General features: G+C 42.3%; 1 protein-coding gene across 6 annotated transcripts in view; it reads left to right on the top strand.

The window, feature by feature from the left end:
- Window positions 1-23,455, top strand: part of PSIP1 (PC4 and SFRS1 interacting protein 1) — an 801,135-nt gene that overhangs the window by 412,253 nt on the left and 365,427 nt on the right. For 5 of the 6 annotated variants that reach the window (XM_044061285.1, XM_044061284.1, XM_044061281.1 and 2 more), the window contains one exon: window positions 5,872-5,959. In XM_044061285.1, coding sequence (XP_043917220.1) covers window positions 5,872-5,959 — 88 coding nt within the window. The remainder of the gene's footprint in view (window positions 1-5,871; window positions 5,960-23,455) is intronic. The other variant, XM_044061282.1, reaches the window with a different exon arrangement.

Raw genomic sequence — 23,455 nt, 5'->3', positions numbered from 1 at the left:
AATGCTTATTACACACGTCTTAGATTACGTAAATTTAACCCCAAAAACTCCCAAATGTGTCCACTTTGTAAAGATGAAACAGCTGACCTTCTGCACATGTTCTGGAGTTGTAAATGTGTTTTCAAACTTTGGAACTCACCGAAATTACAACTTCAAAAAATTTGTTACCAAATGTCAACAACACTCAATTAGGAATTTACGATTTTACATATCTTGCCAAATAATTTATCAAAAAAACAGAAATCCATTCTCATAAATATTTTCTTATTAATAAAACTTTATATAGCAACCAACTGGTTAACACCATCTATGCTTTCATGGAACAGCTTTAGGACTTTAGCGATAAAACATATATTAGCTCACAAATACATATTAAATAAACATAGCCAAAAACATATGAGTTTGAAACTTTGGGAACAAATTTTCAACATTATACGTGCATGAATCATTGAATATGGATTGCATTGATAATATACACAAATATCACCCACAATAAGATGTAGTAGTACTTGATAGGAAGGGTAATACAAATAAAAAAGAAGGTTTTATCTTTTGTCATATTACTAAGTGTTGAAAGCATTCTTGTAAATAGTGTAAATATGACGTAAGTTTTATTGATGTTTGTACCAACTGTATAAAACCTGTATTTACTCTTGTGAAATGTTGTGATATGAATGGGAAAAACAATAAAAATATTATTGAAAAAAAAAAAGGAAGTTAAAATATTATTTATTATTTTTAGTTAGCCCATTAAGAAGTTGTGAGCAGCTCCTCATAGGTATTCTAAATTTGTGGGATTGGCACAACATAACTGTATGTATACACAAGCATTTTGTAACTTTTTTTTTTTTTTAATTTCAAATTGTCTTGGCTCAAACATTAATTTTATTATTGCTATTTTAATGGTGACTAGCAGGTGGCACTAGTTACATTGTTGTAGTGTGCTTTCATGAAATTCTACTTTACATTTGTCATGCATTAACAATGCATCATGGTTTGCATCTCTTAACAGTAGCACAAGAAGGAGCTCAAGACTTAATGCTGGCAAAACATTCTTTGTTTATGGCTCATATTCTCTGATTTAATCTCGTACTGTTATGTACTACAGTCAGTTCTGGTATTGAATCTAGTGGATTTTAATGTTTACGTAGTGTATATGAAGTTTTTAATCATTGTTTTATTCTGTAGACATTGTTCTGGTTTTTATACTGTACCAATCTTAGATCCGTACATTTAACATTTTACAGATATAGTTTCGGAATCTGATAATGCTGGGGTTAAATTGTTAAGGGTTAAAATGTTCTGTACCCGGTACTGGATGTTATAAGCTGAAGGTGTAGTGCCTTTTTTTAAGCAATGTCATCCTGATAAAACTATCAGCATAATGAAGCCAGCAAAGGAAAATATGAAGGTGTTACTGATCAATGCTAGCAGCCTAAATAAGAAACGCCACCCCCTGCAAGCCCTCCTCACCCTGGAAGATGTAGATGTCTGTGTAGTAGTTGAGACATGGATTAAAACAGTAGAGAGTACTCCAGTTGTACAGGACTATAACGCCTTTCACATGTTTAGACCAGCTAATGCACAGGAGAGGTGAAAAAGGTGGAAATGTCTCAGTCTTCATCTAGAAGAGAGTTGCCTCAAGGCATGGTGCATTAGAGCTTCTTCATGTCCAAATAATCATTAAAAAAGTCCTGTTCCATATATTAGCTAGCTGATGGACTCCCTCTTCACCCAAAGATGTCACAGTGCCTGTTTGCAGGAACTGGAATCACTGTTCATTAAACACAGTATCATTTCCTACGTGATATAAACTATGCAACTAGAGCATTAGAGGTGGTGTAGGCTTCCCGATTTAAAGTATGTAAATTCATGGAATTTTGTCAATAAAACAACCTGGAACAATTAGTCACAGTACAACTAGGGGGAACCACACCTTGGATCTTGTTACTAAAATGGGGCATCTTGCACAATCGCTTGTGCATCTTCTTCAGTTGTTAGTTCTGACCATAAAGACTTTTCCATCCAAATAAAATTGAAAATAGAGACTCCTACCACCTAAGGTACCTTTAGAAATTTCTGTATGATTAACTACTCCTAAGTGATACATTGGAAAGCTTCATGTCCCCACCAAATGCAGTTAACTCCACTGAATGCCCGGAAATGTACACCTTCACACTGTACCAGCTTGTGAACAGCTGCATAGTTGCAGCTGTACCCTGTAGGAGCAAGCGCAGTACAAACACCAGAAAGAAATCCATATTGTGGAACCATAATACCAACAAGCTTTACAATAAAAGGAAGAGAATTCTGACCATTTGTAAGAGGAGTAATTCCCAGAATGACAGAGCACTGGTCATTGAAATAAACAAATCAGGAGCTTAATAAAATCCACCAAAGCCAAGTTTGAGAATAAAATAGCCACTCAAGCCAGAGACGATCACAAGGCATTTTAGATATGTTCATAATTTCAGAAATACAAAGCAGCAGTATGCTGATTGGATTGTGAATGATTTTCCTTGCACTGAGGCTGAAGATGTAGTGAAACTGCTGACTGATAAATTCAGCTCAGATTTTAACCCTCTTTCTCCTTCTCCTGTCCCACAAGATATACCTGAAACTGACTCACCTCCAGCTTTCACACAAGACCAAATCATAAAAGAGCTATCGAAATCTATAAATACCACATCAGTGGGTTGTGACAATGTCTCTAGATGTATCTTAAATGGCTTGAAGCCCGACTGAGCCACCCCTAACAACACTGTTCAACCTCTGTCTCCGTACAAGTTTTGTACCAAGTGAATGGAGAACAACTACAGTCATCCCTCTGGATAAGGGTGGACCTTCCATAGACCCAGGCCATTACAGACCCTTATGTCTGACCAGTCACATATGCATAGTCATGGAAAGACGTCTCATGGAACTTAAACAGTAAAGACACAGTGAACCTTCAAGTACTGTATCTCTCCCTGTTTGGTTTGTTAAGAACAGGTCATACTTACTCAGCCTGGTGTACTTTTTTGAAAAGGTTACCAAAGCAGTGGATGAAGGTAAAATGGCACACATTGTATACCTCGACCTGGCCAAAGGTTATACAGTTCTCCACTTAGGCATTTAAAAGCTAAATAAACTGGAAGTAAACCCTTACATCACCCACTGGATTGCCAGCTGGCTCACAGGTTGAATACAGGAAATCAAATAATGCGAAAATACCTTTACAAAGAGACCAGTAACCAGAGTCATCCCCCAGGATTTGGTACAGGGACCACTCCTGTTTGACATCTACTTCTCTGAACTAATAGCCAATTCCAAAAGGCGCTGGCTGATTAGGATTGCAGATAATTGTAAGCTTGGAACAGTCATCGAATCCCCAAAATGTCTGGAAGGTTTGTCCTGAACAAATAATTGGTGCCAAAATCATGGACTGAAAGTAAAGGCCAAAAAAAGAAAAAAAATGCATTATTGTATCTTTTGGGATGTCATATACTCAGGAACTACCACATTGATAATACACCTGTAAGACCTGATCCTGTTGTTCGGGATTTGGGAATTACATGGGCAGTGACTTAACTTTCAACCAACCCATGTTTACTGCCATAAGAAAGCCCTTCTATATTGAACAGCTTGTAAACAAAGGGATTATGTCTAGAGATGACATTATCACACTTTAATCAGCGCATATTAGGCTAGTCATTGAATGTAAGGCCGCCTTTGGCATGTATCTGTCCAGACAAATGCAACAACTAGAATGGCCACAGAGATACCTTACTAAAAGGATACAAGGCATAAACAGCATGTCCTGTATGGACCAACTCAGTCTTGTCACTATAACCGTATGCTCTGCAGACTGCTAAGAACTGATCTGTGTCTGGCATACTAGGTATCTTCCGAACAAGTAGTGATGGACATAGTGCACTTCAGCAGTTGAAAGGCATCATAAATTCTTGATCCAGGGATCTAAACCTCTTCTGCAGCATCAACTGAACGGTTTGGAGTGGCAGGTGTATCTCACAAGAGGATACTGTTGCTCTGGAACAGACTCCCCATCCATGTAAAAGAAAGCTCATTCCTGTTCAGATTTTATTTATTATTTATTGACATTTGATTACTGGGAAAATCTGACTGGGTAGGTGCCTATTTTGAGCGGAAGCCCGGGAAAGAAAGCTCCAAAGTATTAAAAAAACATGTTAAGTACAATAATTGTACAATCTTGGAAAATAATACAAAAACATCTACAGTTTAAATAATTATACTAAATTAGACATGATTTGAAAACATTAGTTAAAAATATATATAGCTTATATGACAATAATTTAATATATAGAGAAATTTTAGTCAGTTTACAAAAATTAAAGGTAAGTTTAAAGTTAGTATAATACAAACAGGAATTACAATATGAAGTAAGAGAGGGAAAAAAACAGGGTTATGGCATATTTAGATAGAGAGCTGGGAGAGAAACTGATTGAAGTACGTAAGTGAATGAAGAAGGGGTAAGGAGGTACAAGGTATGAATAGGTACTTGTTCATATTTATGGATATAGTTTATTGTGGGGTTGTGCAAGAACAGAGCCAAATTTTGGCTAGGAAGTCTTTCAGAACGATTTTAAAGGACTGGAGGGAGGGTATTGTCCTGATGTATACAAGTAAGGAGTTCCGGGCCTTGGCAACATTTTATGAGTACAGACTGTACGGGTCTATATTATTACAGTGTCGATTGTAGTATGCAATTACCATTTGGGCGACACTAAATGTTCAAATATTGCAAACATCGCAAGTGTGAGCGGAGATCGCCGTAGGGAATTCTTCCCTTTACTTCAATGTAGTGCGATCTCGGTATATTTAAGTAGTGTGGGGGTGAAGGGGGGCTTGCCCCCCCCTACATAAAACACTTCATAACAGTTTCCTGTTTTTTTTTTTAGGATTCGAAATTTTCAAACCTCGAACATATGGTGTCGACCATATGGTACTCGGAGTTTGAAACTTTTGATCCGATAATATAGACCCGACTATACCCAGTAGCTTTAATAGGTTTGTGAACAGGGAGGAGTTTTTGGTCATTGGATCATAATGACTGAGTGGGAACATATTGTATGGAGCGTTATTTAGTGCTGGACAGGCAGATGTATGCTGGATAATTTTTATAGGTGGTAAGAAGCTGTATGTATGTCACTTGATGGGGTAGTTCTAACCAGTTTAGTCTTTAGTGCTATGTAGTGGTGGGTTCTGAAAGGAGTATTTGCTGTAAATTTAGCCACTGCATTATAGTATTGTTCATATTCAAGCACAACTTGGGTCTATGGATGTGTAACAGAAAATTTACCCCAGGACTACAGTGGCAGCTCCTGAATGCTTTATCTTGCACATGGGTTACCTCATATTACCTGTGGTATGATCCCATTTATTCTCATTAGAGATAATGTAAAACTATTGACCATGGGATGGGTAAGGTTAATCCAATAACAAACAGGAGAGGTTAATTCAAGCAGTAAAAGGAAAATTGTCTAAGCTTAAAATGGCCTACAAGGGCTGCTAGCCTAGTACTTTACTTGTGAACCTAAGGTACCCTTTAATGATAGTGATGTGCTATAGTGGGATTTACGATTTGTGCAGGTGAAGCTTCAGTGTGCATTATTTGATGCATTTGCTTCAGTAGAGTAGCTGCTTGTAGCCCCACGGTGGTATCCATATTTGCTGCGCTTAAGTCTCTGTGTCTGTCTTGTAACAGACTGCACAGTGTTAGTGTATAGCCTAACCGCTTTTCTGGTATATTTTCACGAAGAATGGCATTTGTGTCTCATTTGGTGTATATTGCTGCTGGCTTGGTATTGCACTTGTACATTTTGAGTGGTCTTACAATATATTTTGTATTAGCAGCATCAGCAGGATCAGATGTGAAGACTCCAAAACCGTTGGGAAGAAAACCTAAAGCAGAAAAGCCATCTGCAACCCCAGAACCTGTGTAAGTAAATATTTATTTTTTAATTACATAAAATGCTTCATTGAACACCCATGCTGGGTTGTCTTTAGATAATATATTTATGTACAGTTTAAATTTACAGTTTATAGCAGTGTGTACAGCTTCTTCACCATTTTCTCTCGTTGCTGAGTGTGAAATGGTAATTCTTGTCCCTGTGAACCATTAACCCTAAGGAAGTAGCACTGAGGTGTGCCACTGCAGCATGTTAATTCAGGTTATACCCACCACATTATCTGTATTGTGCCATAATACACTCCAGCTTATACAGGCTGCTAAGGCTGTACTGTGCCTCTGGAGTTTGACTGTATTCGCTGTAGTTTAATTTATTGACACCAGTGAGTTAATGGTGTTCACTAGCATAACTGAGCTGCTTTGATGCTAAAAAAAAATCATTGCATTGGACAAATAAACCAGACCACTGTTTTACTTATTCATTTTAATGATTTTCTTTCATGTTTTTTATACTTTCTCATTTCCAGATGGCTGCCGTTTAATTTGCCTGTATGAAAGTATTTCACACCATATTAACACTGCATTGTTTTTCTTCCTAGCAACTCTTAATTCAGGTCATATAGTTTTCTTTGCTGTTACCACCCCAGACATCACTTTTCATATGATTTCCACAGCACGTCATTTTAGTTAAATATTTTTGTCATGTTTTCTTAAGATGAGAAAGAGTGTAACAAATGTAGTTGAGATGCTCAGCCATTTGTGACTACAAACCTGTGAAGGTGGTGGCAGAAAATAATTCTAAGATAACTTTTCTGAGCTATTATGAGTCGAATTGTCCAGTGAGAGATGGCCATTGTCTTGCAAACTGCCATTGACCTGTCAGTGTACCTCTATTCTGTATTTTTCCATGTTGTCCAGTTTAGTGTTTCATTTCTGTTTTGGTTTAAGTTTGCAGCTGTTGCATTCTGATGTAATACCTAGATTCTTTTTTTTATTTTTATCCTCAGTAATTATGGCAAATTCCTGGTTGTTATTGCTGTTGCATTTATTACTTACACTGTGGGCACAGGATCATAGGACAGTGCAAACATTAGGTCTAAATGTGCTAGAAGGGAAAGAAGTCCTTAAACCTTAGTCTTTGTAGTGTAGAGTAAGAAGAAACCTCTTTTGGGTCTTTGGCAGATTCTTAGCATTTTTGATAACCTAAAGATCATGATTCAGATCCTATGAATTGATTTTTATTTATTTTTTTATTTTATTTAAAAATAAATAAAATAAAATAAAAATAAATAAAGATCATGATTCAGATCCTTTGAATTGATGGTTGCTTTACCGTCATCTTCCTTGAAGATGATTTTTCCCATTCACCATTCAAAGGCACCATCATATCATCTTAAAGGACAACTACGGGAAAATTTTTAAAAGGATATCATCCTGATGGAGAGTTTGCCGTAGATGAGGGTAAGTGGTTCACACAGCCTATCTTGACCTCGCCAAGGCTTTCAACACCATCCCCCATTCTGGAATTATAGCTAAACTCACTAAACTAGGTATAAATCCCTAAGTCACAAGATGGGTTGCCAACTGGCTCACTGACGGAACCCACACTGTAAAAGTTGCAGACTCCAAATCTGAACTCAAAGCAGTGACAAGTACCACAGGGTTCCGTCCTGGGACATATCCTGTTTCGTATCTACTTCTCTGAAGTACAGGCTAACACAGAAGACCTCTGGCTAACAAAGTTCGCAGATGACTGCAAACTAGGAGCCAAAGTCAAGTCCCCAAATGATGTGGACATCCTACAGAAGGGCCTCGCTGAGACGGATGCCTGGTGTCAGAGCCATGGCCTCAAGCTCAATGCCAAAAAGTGCAGTGTCATCCCCTTTGGTAAAAACTCTGTACCCATGAACTACCACATAGGCAGCAATCTACTTAACACCGAATGCGTGATAAGAGAACTTGGGACCCAGGTGGACAGTAGTCTCTCCTTTGATATTCACATCGCCACAGTAGTCAGGAAGTCCTTCTACGTGGCACACCTCATCATAAAAGTGTTCTCATCCAGGAAAAAAATAGGTCATTGTTCCCCTCTACTCGACACTCATTAGACCCATTATAGAGTACAACTCCCTTTTTGGAATGTACCTCACAAGACATCTGCAGCAGCTGGAAAGGCCACAGAAGTACTTCACAAAGAGGGGTTACTGGGCACAAACAAATGCCCTACACTGACCGCCTCAAAAAACTCCAGCTTTACTCCGTAGCATATCGCCTACTCCGAGGTGATCTCTGCCTAACATATAAAGCTATGTCAAACCCAGAGCTGTTGGACATGCTACACCTAAAGAAATCCCAATCCCTCCGAGCTACACGCCGTAGGGACCTAAACCTTGTCACCACAATAAACAGGACATGCTGGAGGGATAGATTCCTGTCCCAGAGACTTCCCATACTCTGGAACAGGCTACCCATCTGTGTCAAGCAAAGTTCTTCATTAGCACTCTTCAAGAAAAATCTTGATGAGTGGATGGGAAATAGGAAATACACCCTGGGGATCACTTCTGTGTCTCTGCTCGACAGTGGTACAGGAAAATAACTTTCTTGGGTGGCGTAAGCCAGGGAAACTTGTTGGCTAGGCTTACGTAGGCCCTTGTGCCGATAGCCTAGTACCTACCTATGAACCTATGATATATTGTATAACTTTTCCTTTAGTTTGGCATATTACAAACCTGTATGTACCAGATAGAAGTAGTCACTAGTAATTTTATTCAGTTTGCACCCCTGACTGAACTCCTGGGGCAGACAATCCTGATGGAGAGTTTGTTTCCTTCTAAAGAAAAATCTTCCCTGTGATACACTGAGAGTCCACTGTTTCTGAGATTACAGTGCCCATAGCTGGGCTGTCATTTGGCAGTTCCATTCACTTAGAATGGAAGAACTCAGAACAGCAGCTAACTTTCAGAGGCCTTAGTAAAAGTATCATTTACTGTCTTGCAGTGCCTCTTACAAATGTGTTTCTTGCTGGTGTGTTACACATTCTGTGAAAAAAAGATTCTGCAACTAGCAGCTCATTGCTGAGAAAACAGACTTTTTTAGGCATTCAACTTTGATCTGCTTGTGTTCCTTCTCAAATTACTACTCCCATATTCCCACCCTCAGCCAGCAAGAGTTTCACATTTCCTGCCCTGCTAGGTTCAGCTAATTTGAATGACAATACACATCAGAGTTGTTTTCAATCAGCCTGGTGTGCCTCTAAAACTGTTCCCTCACCTCTCTCCTTATTGCTTTCATCTGAATAGCACTTTCACAGTAAATCAAGGTACAAATATGCTGTTAGTAATCCTTACTGTAAAGGTGTCTTAAGTATTCCTCTAAACATGCCTGTAACATATACAGGTAACTGTTACTCAGCCACTGACAGATTTAGCTATGACTGCCAAAGCGTACTCTGATCATTATGAATAGTCATATTTGCCTTGGAGAGATGTGCAGTATTCTGCACTTTTATCCCTTAGGCATGTCACTGATGTGTCCTACTTGTAGTTGCTACTACTTTTGTGTGCAGATATGCATTGCTGGCATGATGTTATTCAAGCAACTTAAAATATTCTTTACTTCATGCTATGCACTGCCTACTCTTGCTGTTGCAAACAGTGTGCATACAGTTCTTGCTCACTCTCAAATTTATTTTCTTTTCCAGGTTGCCACAACATCCTGTTCTATTCATCAATATACAGAATGTAACATTTCCACAAGAAGCTAGATAAACCAGACCTCCTCTAACAGTATGTTTTGTACAACAGTCATTTTGCAGGGATCAAGCATGAGAGGCCCCTTTTCCACAGGAACATCAACAAAACAAATGAGCTGCAAAGAACCGTTTGTAGGATTATACACAAACTCCAACTCAATATGTCTCACAGGGATAGTCTAAGTCTTTTAAAATAGAAAAAAAAGGATGCAAAGGGCAAAATTTGGGATGTTCATCGTGTTACCCTGCTGCAGTCATCACACTTGGGTTATCCTGTCGTCAGGCGGTCCCGCAGTCGGCCGGAATTCCAAAGTCTTGGTCCGGCGTCGGTTGCAGTCGCTTCTTCCCTGACGTCAGTGCGCCAGGGGTATATATAATGCAATCGACGCCATTTTCTTCAGTCTTTCTTGCCGCGCAGTGCCCGAAGCAGAAGCAGTTCGCAAGTGCCAGTCGGCTAACTCCTGAGATTTTCGAAGTCGAATTTCAGATCCGAAGTCTTCAATAAAGCTAAGTACCCCATTGGGGAAACTTTTCTTGCCTCAGACCGATGTCAGAAAAAGTTAACAATTGTATTTCTTGTGGGAAGCAAATACCTCATAAGGATTTTCATTCTTACTGCATACCTTGCCTAGCCCAGACCACGACGTCACTGGTTGTCGTTTTTGTGCTAGGTTTAATAAGCGTACTATAAAAAGACGCTTTGATTTCGCACGACACTACTTCGATAGAATATTTAACTACACAATGCCGTCGGAGCAACCGACTACCGGCGTGCACAAAAAACGCAAGGATAAGGACAGGCAGCCTAGACCTAAGCCAGACTCCGAGGCCTCGGCTGGACCGGTCTCCGGTTCACCGGTCTTCAGTGAGGCTCTGATGCAGCCCCTGACTACCGCAGATTTGGAACCCGAGACCGCTTCGGTGCCTTTGGCGGAGAGTGCTAGGCCGACGCAGCCATTTTGTTTAGCCCCTACCGATGACACTGCAGAAAGAGATGTCGGTGCTGCAGAAACACCTTTGGTTTCTGAAGGCGTCTTCAAACCGACGACGCTCACCATAAAAACGTATCCTAAGCTTAAGACTCCTATTAAACCTAAAAAGACTGCACTTCAGTCTCCAGTTCAAGGCCCCATGCCTAAGAAACAGATGCTTAAAATGGCTGAAGATTTGATCTCTTTAATCAGGGGTTCCCAACCCCCACCCGACAAAAGGCCTAGACAAGAGGAAGATTATGTCTCCTCTGATCAAGTGTATTTCCTCAGGCTCCTCTGAGGACCAATATTACTCCTTCTCCCCTTATGAAGATTCTGATGCTGAGGATTCTATTCCCTCAGCTTCTCCTCCTGAAGACTAGTCCTCTGGGGAAACTTTACACGCTATGAGGAATTGTTTCACTGGGAAGGTCAGGACTACTCTGACTCAAAGAAAAGGCTCAGAGAGTTTCTTTTACTCCCCCAGCGGAGACCACTTGCCATCCCCCCAGTTTTAGACATTGTGGATGATGTTTACGTAGAATCTAGTTTGAACCCAGATTCTCTGCCTCCTGCTCCCGCCAAACCAGACAGATACTATAGAGTGCCTGATTCCCACAAATTCCTTTATAAAAGCCCTGTTGCTGATCCAGGGTCCCAGAGGGGCTAAGGCTTCTATGGCAAAAAATCCTGTACCCTCTGAAAGGGACTCCAGAGCACTAGACAGGTGGGGGAAAAAGGTTTACACCTCAGCCACTCTAGCTATGAGAGCACTAAATTGCCAATTTCACATGCTAAAATATCAGCAATTTCTAATGTCTCAGTTAAAACAAAAAATGAGCACACTCCCTCAACAGTCTGAATGGGTTTGATTCTTTGGAGGCTTCCTGCAGAGCAGCTGTCACTGGGTCTGTTATACATAGGCATGCTTGGTTAAAGGAACAAACTATGCCTGATCATGTTAAAGCAAAGCTTCTAGATGCTCCCTTACAGCAGGATGTTCTATTTGGAGTTAAAGCAGAAGAAGTCTTAAAGAAAATGGAGGATAAGGCAAAATCAGAGCAGCTGTCACTGGGTCTGTTATACATAGGCATGCTTGGTTAAAGGAACAAACTCTGCCTGATCATGTTAAAGCAAAGCTTCTAGATGCTCCCTTACAGCAGGATGTTCTATTTGGAGTTAAAGCAGAAGAAGTCTTAAAGAAAATGGAGGATAAGGCAAAATCTATGCAGACAGTCAAAAGATTTTCTACAGGTACAGCCCCCTCGCTTCAGCAGAAATTGATCAACAAAAAATTGGTCTCTTCCAGCTACTGACAGACCACAGAGGGGTAAATACAGACGTCCAAGAGGCAGAGGACAACCACAATTCCAATACAAACCTCGACAACAGGGCACTGCATCACAGAAGGGAGGAGAAGACAGGTCCCAAACTAGCAGAAGGCAAACTCAGTGACTTGCACCTCATCTGGCCAAGCAACACTCTCTTGGCAGCTCCCTTGGGAGGAAAACTCGCATTTTTTCAGACAACTGGCACATTGTCACAAAGGACAAATGGGTCCTAGACATAATTTCACGAGGATACAGATTCCATTTCCACTCCTTGCCAATGAAAAGAGGAATGCCAAACCTGCCATAAAATCAATGGGCAGAGGCACAAAAACAAATTACAGCTCTCATGGACATGAGAGCCATTCAACTGGTACCTACATGAGAGCAAGGCCAAGGATTTTACTCAAGACTCTTTCTAGTCCCCAGAAAGGACAATGCCTGGAGACCAATTCTGGACCTTTCAATCCTAAACACCTTCTTACAAGTACCCAAATTCAAGATGCTAACACTACAGCAGCTTCTTCCCATGTTGGGCAAGAAAGCATGGCTAGTAACGTTGGACCTCAAGGAGGCATACCTGCATGTCTCTATCAGACAAAGTTGCAGAAGATACCTCCGTTTCATTGCAGGTTCAACTCATTACCAATTCTCTGCACTGCCCTTTGGCTTATCTACTGCGCCCAGGCTCTTCACAAAATGCCTGGCACCAGTAATTGCATACTGCAGACAAAGAGGAATTCAAATATACCCATACCTGGACGACTGCCTCATCCAAGCAGAAAGCAAGGACATCCTCTTACAGCATCTGGCTTTTGTAAAACATCTTCTAAGTTGCCTGGGGTACACAGTAAACGAAAAGAAATCAAAACTAGTACCCTCACAAAATATGACATTCCTGGGTGCCAGCTTGAATACAATGGCCCAGAAGGCTTATCTGACGCCAGACAAACAACTACAACTGACTCAATATTTCAAAACAATGGCAACAAAGACCCAACTCCCTGCAAGAAAAATTCTGCAGGCTTTGGGCTTCATGGCATCTTGCATACTACTAATACCATTTGCAAAGCTGCATATGAGGAAATTACAGTGGTACCTAAAAAGCGTATGGTCTCAACACAGCCACAGCTTGGACACAATGATATCTCTCATTCCCTGCCTACAACAGGAGTTTCTATGGTGGTCACAGGCATGTCACCTCAACAAGGGTCAGCCTTTCACCTTGCCCCCAGTCAGGCAAACTATGACAACAGATGCATCGGACTACGCCTGGGGGGCACACATGGCAGGACAGTGCGTTCAAGGCGTATGGACTGCAGATCAAAGGAATCTGCACATCAATCAAAAAGAGATGCTAGCTGTACAGAATACTCTGACAGCCTTCAAGAACCTATTACATCCAGGACAACTTACAATAAGGACGGACAACACCACAGTAATGTGGTACATAAACAAACAAGGGGGTACACACTCCCTCTATGCAGGCAAGCAATGACCTTGTGGAACACAGCACTGGCTTACCAAGTTCAGTTACAAGCTCAATTCCTGCCAGGAAAAAAGAACACATTGGCAGACGACCTCAGCAGAAACATCATGGATCCTCACGAGTGGAAACTGGATCCACAAGTATTTGCAATGATAACTCAAAAATGGGGCCTTCCAGACATAGACCTGTTTGCCAGCCCCCAAAACTATCAGCTAACAAAATTTTGTACAAGGACACTTCACCATCAAGCTTGGAAAGTGGACGCACTCTCATTCAGTTGGAAAAACCTGACAGTATATGCCTTCCCTCCATTGCCTCTCCTCACAAAGGTGCTTCTGAAAGTCAGAAAGGAGAGACCACGACTGATACTCATAGCCCCAGACTGGCCACGCCAGCACTGGTACCTGCTATTAAGGAATATGGCCCAGGGCCCACCTTGGATTTTACCACAAATTGCCCATTTGCTCACACAGCAAAACAATCAGATTCTACACAGCCAGCTCAAAACCTTAAACCTGGCTGCATGGCAAATCACCTAAGCATTCAGCCAGCTCCTCTTTCCCAAGCAGTTATGGATGTTATTCTGGAAGCTAGGAGGCCCAGCACCAGGAAGGCCTACTCGGACAAATGGAAAAGGTTTTGTGCCTGGAACCAAGCTAAAGGCCAAAACACACTTCAGCCTCACATGCCTCAGATTCTACAGTATTTAACTGAGATGTTGCACAAAGGACTTTCTTTTTCTTCCATTAAAATCCATGCATCAGCTATTTCAGCCCACTACAACATGGATCCACCCTTATTTTCACATCCACTTCTAAGGCAGTTCCTCAGAGGGGCAAAAAACGTTAGGCCCTCTAGGAGAGCACCTACACCAACATGGGACCTCAGTTTTGTTCTGGAAAAACTTGCGCTACCTCCCTTTGAACCAGCCTTCTCTGCAGATCTGCAGTTTCTGTCATGGAAGACTGCCCTGCTGCTAGCAATAACTTCAGCTAGAAGAGTCTCAGAGCTGCAGGCACTAATGGCAGTGGAACCTTTCCTCATTTTCCATCAAGACAGAGTTTCTCTACATTCTACAAACTAATCCTTCCTTCATGCCTAAGGTGGTTTCCAGTGTGGCTTTAAATCAAACCATCCACTTACCCACCTTCTTCCCAAATCCACAGAACAAAGGAGATAGACTCCTGCATTCCTTGGACATTTCACAGGCAACTTCGTTACTACTTGGATAAAACTAAGGTTTTCAGAAAATCTGACCAGCTCTTTGTATCCTATGCTACAGCTTCACAAGGGAAGGATATATCAAAACAAACCATTTCCAAATGGATAGGACATTGCATTCATTTTTGCTATACCCATCATGGAAAACCAGTTCCTGCTACCATTAGGCCCCACTCTACCAGGGCAACAGCTACATCTACAGCCTTCCTCAGAGGGGTTCCAACCAAGGAGATTTTGGAAGCTGCAACTTGGAGTTCAGTACACACCTTTACCAAACACTATCACTTATCACTTTACTCTAAGACTAGAGCTGGCTTCGCCACGGCAGTTCTGCAGGGCCTTCTAGCCTCCTCTAACCCTCTATGACTCCTCCACCCATCCTTAGCTTTGGGATTCTACCCAAGTGTGATGACTGCAGCAGGGTAACACGATGAACATAGTACAGTTTTGTACCTATCATAAATGTAGATGTTTGAGTGTACACCCTGCTGCAGTCCAGGTTATCCTTCCTCCATCCCCTCTGATCTAACTGGCTAAATCTCTACAATACCTTCCTGATGTATTTGCTTATAGCTGGAGGGATTTTGTGTTTGTGCTAAAATTTCTTAAATTGGTACTAATTACTGACCACCTTTTTGGGGGCACCTGACATCTGGGACAAGAAAAACTGAAGAAAATGGCGTTGGATGCATTATATATACCCCTGGCGCACTGACGTCAGGGAAGAAGCGACTGCAACTGATGCCGGACCAAGACTTTGGAATTCCGGCCGACTGCGGGACCGCCTGATGACAGGATAACCCAAGTGTGATGACTGCAGCAGGGTGTACACTTGAACATCTACATTTATGGTAGGTACAAAACTGTACTTTATAAATAGCTGAGCTGAAAAATTAAAGTACGTTCAAGCCAGGAAATGTACAAGAGCCCATGGCCACAAAATGCATAGCAACAAAAATAAGAAATTCTCTAGAATTAGAATCCAGAGCAATTATGTTAACACACACACTTCAGCTATGTTAGCATCTACAAGTGCATAACTTGTGAAGCCTGATGAATAACAGAGTCTGGCTTTCAGTACAGGAAGGGGCAAGCTGAGCTGACAGGTGTGCTGAGGAGATGAATTAATTATGCAGACATCACGACTCCTCAGTGAATAACTTCAGTTGACTGTTCTGCAACAGAAGATGAAGAAGGTGTGATGAATATGCATGGGAACCCTAAGTCACAGACAGTGGCTTAGCATATTCACAGGAATCCCAACAATAGCATCAGATGAGGTAAGAGCTGAATCATTTAGTAAACCAGTTTTTAAACCAAAGAAAAAATAACATGTTAATACTTCAATAGTTCTTGTGTCACCAGTTACATCTAAGCATAAACAGGTCATCATAAAGTAGCTCAAATCAAGTGGACAGCCATATTTGTGCAATCACTATTCCACTTCACCATCTGACTTCAAAATACCGGTCTCATTACAGGTGTACCAAACTGTTTACGAAAGTCATGTAACATAAGGCAAGTCACCAAACGGATGGCAGGCATTTTGGGTGACAATGACTGTTGTTCACACCATATTGTGGCAATTTTATTTATTTATTTTACATTTGTTAACTGGGTTAGTCCAACTGAGTTTGCAAACAAACCCATTTTCAGTGGAGACCCGAGGGGGAAAGCCCCAGAGAACATAAGTAAAGATAAAGTAACAATATACAAATATTAAATAACAATCACAATACAAAATACAATACAAAATAATTGTAAAACAGAAAAGGTTAGTAACTATTTGCATTGCATTGACAGTAAGCAACCCATTTTCAGTGGACAACTGAGAAAAATACTAAAGTGCAGTCATCCTGACTCCCCTTATGTCTGCATCAGTCCACAGAACAGTATCTCTCTGTCTTCTGGGTACACCTTACAGCACAATGTAAAGCACCAGGCATACACACTTGGTGCAAAATTCTTCTTCCAGACAATGAATACATAGACAGACACACACCTTATCCGGAAAATGTTAGAAGACTTGAAACCCAATCCTGTGTTTTTGGGCTAACTGAACACGTGTAATGCATAACTAACAACTTATGACGCCACCCTAGGAAACCCCTTTCTTCTGCAATACCACTGTAGATTCCATGAATTCATGTGCAACAACCTAGCATCAGCGTCTCTAATCATTAGTGATCATTTCTCCCTAACAGTTCTTGGCTAGTTATATGACCCTTGGTAATGTGTACAGTACTCTCTGCACCTTTCCAATGTCTTCTTCCCTCAGTACATATTTTCAAAAATATTCTTTTTTTTAGGATAGCACCATGCATCCTTGCTTCTGTTGTGGCAACAAAGATAGGTGTTAAATAGGAATTCTACTGCTTACTTCTGTCATTTTTCACCCACTACCAAAAGCATAAATTATGTTAAGGTTTTACTGTACTCCACAAAACGTGTATGTGCCCACTATTGTCTGTGTGCCTGTGTGACGACTGGGGAGAGATGGGCTAAGGCTGCCAGCCTAGTCAAATAGAATTTAATATATAATTCTATCAACTGTATAAATAATTGTAAAATACAGGCTTGTGTTTTTAAATGTAAGAAAACACTGTGAAATGTAAAAAAACACTGTGAAATGTGGAACTGCAAAATATGTGACAACATTGCACTCTACTGGCCAGTGAAGCTTGTTGTATCCTTTCTCCTCTAGGAGACGACCTCCCTGGTGTTAGTGGGGAGGATTGAGGCTTCTTGATTGCTGGATCAGGGCACGGTCGTCACAAGTGTTTGGCAGTGGTGGGATCTACTTCACATACTAATTGGCTTGTAGTGGTGTGGGGTAGAGTGAATTCCTGTAGCTTATGTACAGTGATCTCTAAAAGTGTTTTTTACTGTAAAACAGCTGCGCAGTGTATACCAAGAGTTCAGATCACAATTGTTTATTTATTTTGATAGCTTAGTGTTAGACAGGGTGAGCAGGCAGCATGTCAGCAGAAGAGTATGGAAAGCTGACAAGGAGCCAGCTGGCAGAGATGTGCCAGGCTAGGGGGCTGGTGCATGGAAACCTGACTAAGGCAGACCTGATTGCAGCCTTGGTTACAGCTCCATCAGAAAACAGCAGCCTGGAGGATAATCAGACTGACAGTGGAGATACAATATCCTCAGAGAATGGACAGCTCAACTTTTCTGCAGTGGACTTAAAAATCCAGCTGGAGCTGAAGAGATTTGAGTTGAAGACCAGGCGTATGGAACTAGAAGCAGCTGAGAGAATAAGGAGCCTAGAAGCTGAAGAAAATGAACGTCAGAGAAAGCATGAGAGGGAAATGCTGACTCTTTGCCAGAGTCCTGGAGGTAATGGGGAAGGGAGTAACTGGACCCCAGAAGCACAAAAGGTCAGTAAATTTCTTCAACAGTTTAAAGAGGGGGGTAATTTTGATAGCTTCATTCATATTTTTGAGCGGGTATGTAAACAGTATGAAGTTGACCAAAGGCTCTGGGTACGGTTCCTGACCCCCTTACTCCATGGTAAAGCTGTAACTTCTTTAGCAAAAATGCATGACATTGACTGTGACTGTTTTGATTATACTGACATTTGTTAGAATATTTTGAGCTAACACCTGAAATGTATAAGAAAAAGTTTTGTGAGCATAGATGCAAGGCGGATGAAAATGTATGTGAATATGTTGTTGAACTGAGCACTTATTTTCATAGCTGGGTGAGTGGATGTCAGGTCACCACTTTTGAAGGGCTGGCAGACCTTTTGGTAAGGGAACAAGCCCTTAGCACTTTGCCTGAGGACATGAGGATCTGGTTAGCTGATAGACAGTGTGCTACATCAGAGAAGTTGGGGAAGAAGGGAGACCTATACCTAGCAAGCAGTGCAGTCCTGCACAGGAAAGGGACCCTCAGTACTGCTCATGGGACTAAAGGAACCCATGGTGGGCAGCATACACTTCCCCAACAGAATCTGCCAGTAGCAGGGGAAGCCACTAGTCCAGGTATATGTCCAGGAGCTAGGGTTAAATGTTTTGAATGCAACCGGTGGGGCCATGTGGCATACAGCTGTCCACTGAGGCAAGGTGGGGAACTAAAGGTGATAGAGCCAGTAAGTGGAAAAGACAAAATGCTAATAGTGGGTTGTCTTGAGATAACAGGGGTATGGAACTACCATCCTGCAGATGTCCTGAGAGGGAAGGATTTGGATGAGGCAGTACTATGTACTTATGCAGTTACATGCAGTGAGGCTGGGAGACAAGTGAGTCTGGTAGCCTGGGGGAGACCCAGACAGACTGCATACTTGCAGCCAGGACTGCTGAGGTGGTTACTTCAGGGAGTGAGCTACGCTGTAGCAGTGAAACTGAATGTGAGCCACAGCGGCTTGTGGGTGCTGATGTTCCCTTGGACAGGGTAACTGCAAAGGTAGAGGTGAGTAGTAGTACCCAGGCTGACAGTGAGGCACCACTGTCAGAGGATGCCAGACTTCCAGTGGAAGGGGAGCTGGGAAGGGTTACAAGGAGAGACTTGAGACAAGCTCAGCTCTCAGACCCTACATTGCAAGGCCTGAAGCAACTAGTTGGGAAGGCACCTGGTTCTCAAGGGAAGGGGGAATCTGTATACTGGAACAAAGGGTTACTGTACAGAGAGTGGACCTCTGAGAGAGGGCTAGAAGGTGAGAGAGTACAGCAGTTGGTAGCGCCTAGAGCTTACTGTCTGGTGCTTCTAGCCATAGCCCATGATATTCCCTTTGCAGGTCATATGGGCATAAAACATACAAAGAGGTGTATTATGCAAAATTTCTATTGGCCTGGAATTTCCAGAGATGTAACAGGGTACTGCAGGACCTGTGAGCAGTACCAAAAGCTAGGCAAGGCAGGAGACAAGGTGAGAGCTCCTTTGATGCCTTTGCCTGTGATTGAGGAGCCATTTCAGAGGGTAGCTACAGATTTTGTGGGTCCTCTGAGTACCCCAAGTTCCAGAGGGAAAAAGTTTATCCTAGTGATTGTAGATTATGCTACACGATACCCTGAGGCAGTGGCTTTGTCCTCCATTGAGGCCGAGAAGGTGGCAAATGCTTTGCTAGAGATTTTCATCAGGGTAGGTTTCCCAAAGGAAATACTGTCTGATGGAGGTGCCAATTTTATGTTAGACCTGCTGGCTTGTCTGTGGAGGTCCTGTGGGGTGAAGCTCATGAAGACCACCCCCTATCATCCCCAGACTAATGGTCTTGTTGAGAGGTTAAACTCTACAATCAAGTCCATGCTACGGACAATTGCAGATCAGTTTAAGAGGGATTGGGACAAATATTTGCCCCATCTGTTGTTTTCTTACAGAGAGGTTCCCCAGGAATCCACAGGTTTTTCACCCTTTGAGTTGCTGTATGGGCATAGGGTGAGAGGATCTCTAGATTTAATTTGAGATGAGTGGGAAGGTGTGTGAGTCTCACATGGAGTCTGTTGTGGCATATGTCCTGAACCTCAGGACAAGGCTCAGGGAACTCATGGGCCTGGCACAGGAGAACCTGGCAGAAGCCCAACAACAGAAAAAGGTGTGGTATGACAGGAATGCTCGAGCTAGAGAGTATGCTGTAGGGCAGCAGGTGATGGTTCTCATTCCTGTCAGACACAATAAGTTGCAGACAGCTTGGCAGGGACCCTACAAGGTGGTAAGAAAGGTAAGTGCTGTTAACTACATGGTGGAAGTGCTAGGCAGACGGCAGGGGCACAAATTGTACCATGTTAACATGGTGAAACCTTACCGTGATAGGGAGGCCCTTCTGCTGAGCATTTGAAGTGAATTGCAGGAGGAGTCTGAGAGAGATCTTGTGACTGATCTCCTCAGTCAGGCTCGGGCTGACACCTTGGTGGAAGGGGTAGCAATGTCCCAGCAGCTATCTCCTACCCAGGTTCGAGAGATCCGAGCAGTATTGCAGGAGTTTGGAGGCATGTTCACTGGGAAACCAGGGAGCACCCATCTGGTGCAACACCAGGTGGATACAGGACCCCAAAGGCCTATCAGGCAGGCCCCTTATAGGGTGCCTGAGAGAGTCAAACAGACTCTGAGGGAAGAGGTACAGGAGATGTTGGAACTAGGGGTGATTCAAGAGTCCAGCAGTCCCTGGGCCTCACCAGTGGTGGTGCCAAAGAAGGATGGCAGCACCAGGTGCTGTGTGGATTACAGGAAATTAAATAGTCACACAGAGTCAGATGCTTAGCCCATGCCTAGGACAGACGAGGCCCTAGAGCAGCTGGGTGGGGCTTAGTATCTTACAACCATTGATCTTACCAAGGGTTACTGGCAGGTGCCTTGACTCCCAGTGCTAGAGAGAAGTCAGCCTTTGTGACTCCTTTTGGCTTGTATGAGTTCACAAAGATGCCCTTTGGGATGAAGAATGCCCCCAGCGACTTTCCAGAGGCTGGTAGATCATATCTTAGCAGGAGCAGGAGGGTTTGTCCTTGCTTACATGGATGATATTGCTATCTACAGCCATTCCTGGCAAGAGCACCTTCAGCATGTCAGGGAGGTGCTGGGCAGACTACAGAGGGCAGGGTTAACCATTAAGCCGAGCAAATGTCAGGTGGGTATGGCAGAGGTCTCCTACCTAGGACATAGAGTGGGGAGTGGTAAGATAAGGCAGAACCTGCCAAAGTGGAGGCTATTCAGGCATGGCCTGCACCTGTTATCAAAAAGCAGGTGAGGGCATTCTTAGGGACAGCATGGTACTACAGAAAGTTTGTTCCCAATTATAGTACCGTAGCTGCTCCCCTCACAGACTTAATAAGGAAGAACAGGCCAGATAAGGTAGTGTGGACCCCAGCATGTGAGCAGGCATTTCAGAAGCTTAAAGAAGCTTTGGGAGAACCCCCTGTGTTAGCCAGTCCAGACTACAGCAAAACATTTGTTGTGCAGGTGAATGCTTCAGACTATAGGGTGGGGTCTGTACTTAGCCAGATTTCTTCAGAGGAAGAAGAGCACCCAGTGGTTCATCTCAGTCGTAGGCTCTGACCCAGGGAGGAATGCTATGCAGCGGTAGAAAAGGAATGTCTAGCCATAGTATGGGCACTACAAAAACTTCAGCCTTATCTGTATGGAAGAAAATTCACTGTGATGACAGATAACAACCCTCTAACATGGTTAAACAGAGCCAGTCAGCAAAATGCCAAGTTGCTAAGATGGAGTCTGGGGTTGCAAGTATATGATATGTCAGTGCAGCACCGCAGTGGGAGTAGCAATACCAATGCAGATGGGCTCTCAAGACAGGGAATGGGGTGAGGTACACTCAGATAGACCTGACACTCTCAAGCGACGTTTCTCAAGGGGCAGTTGAAAAACTTGCTTGAGATCCCCGGGGAGGTAGAGATGTGATGAATGGGGAGAGATGGGCTAAGGCTGCCAGCCTAGTCAAATAGAATTTAATATATAATTCTATCAACTGTATAAATAAATGTAAAATACAGACTTGTGTTTTTAAATGTAAGAAAACACTGTGAAATGTGGAACTGCAAAATATGTGACAACATTGCACTCTACTGGCCCAGTGAAGCATGTTGTATCCTTTCATGTTAGAATTCAGCCCGTGGGCGGCTGGATGAAGATTTCATGCCCATTGTTTTAAGGCTAAAGTTTATGATGAGAATTTAGATGTGGAAGGTGTTTTTATTGCTTTAGTTTCTGTTAGTATATACATGTGAAATGTCTTGTATCGTTGTAAGTTTCTGAGGAGGTGTTAGATTGCTAAATAATGCAGTTTGTGGCCTGAGAACTCACACCAGGTGTTAAGATGATGCAGTATGAATACTTGGAAAGCCTAAGTGTCAAAAATGATGTAATTTTGGGAAGGCCTTAGAGACATGTTTGTTAGTAATGTTTAAATACTATTTCTCACAAGAGACCTAGAGGACATTTTGATTTGGACATCTAACTTATCAGCACTCTGCTTATCCTCACATGTAAGTTTTTAGCACTGTGATATGTTGTAGGAATAGTTAAAGGTAGTAAAGATTAATTAGGTATTTTCTGTGAAACCAGACCTGTCCTACTGTATTATTTTAAGTTTCTGTGTGATCTTTGAACTCTTAGATATCTCTGTGGTGTAGTAGAGTTGTCTTGTGTTTTAATTATTTATTATTAAATATTTTTAAAACCTTCTACCTGTGGCTGGTTTGTATAGAGATGAAGTATGCTTTAGAGTACATTAGAGTTTACTGTCTAAGCCCTTCCAATAAGCCTTAGACTGTATAGACACATTACCATTGGATATTAATATTGCACAGTAATAATTGGACACCCTTTTTAAGGGCCTTTTAGTAGCTGATAGTATTAACTGGGTGGTAGCAGTAATTACTACTGTATAGTGTAGGTAAAGGGGCAGAGCTGGAGAATCTGTGTCAGCCTTTCCTAGGAGTGTCTGTGAAGTTGTATAAATACTTATCTCAAAGTGTGGGTGTGTGTGTGTGTGTGTGTTGTGTCAGCTACTTGGGCAGGGACACGAAGCGCTGTTTGGACAGAGAGGGTACTGGAGGTTCTAGCTTGCCCAGTTAGGCTGAGACCTGGACCCTATAGCTGTGCCAGTGGGGAGTGTTATTGGGGACCTGGTGAGCAAGGGAGCAGCCAGCCCCAGACTGACTGTGATCTCTGTGTGCACTTAAGGGAAATTGTACTTTACTGTGTGTATCAGTTATCCTTTCCTCTCCTAGGAGACGACCTCCCTGGTGTTAGTGGTGAGGATTGAGGCTCCTTGATTGCTGGGCCAGGGCACGGTTGTCACAGCCTGCC

The sequence above is a fragment of the Protopterus annectens genome, chromosome 2.part0, assembly GCF_019279795.1.
Source record: "Protopterus annectens isolate FY-2018-M chromosome 2.part0, PAN1.0, whole genome shotgun sequence".
In the NCBI taxonomy this organism is placed as follows: domain Eukaryota; kingdom Metazoa; phylum Chordata; order Ceratodontiformes; family Protopteridae; genus Protopterus; species Protopterus annectens.
Note: the sequence above shows the minus strand (reverse complement) of the source record. Positions and strands in the feature narration are given on the sequence as shown.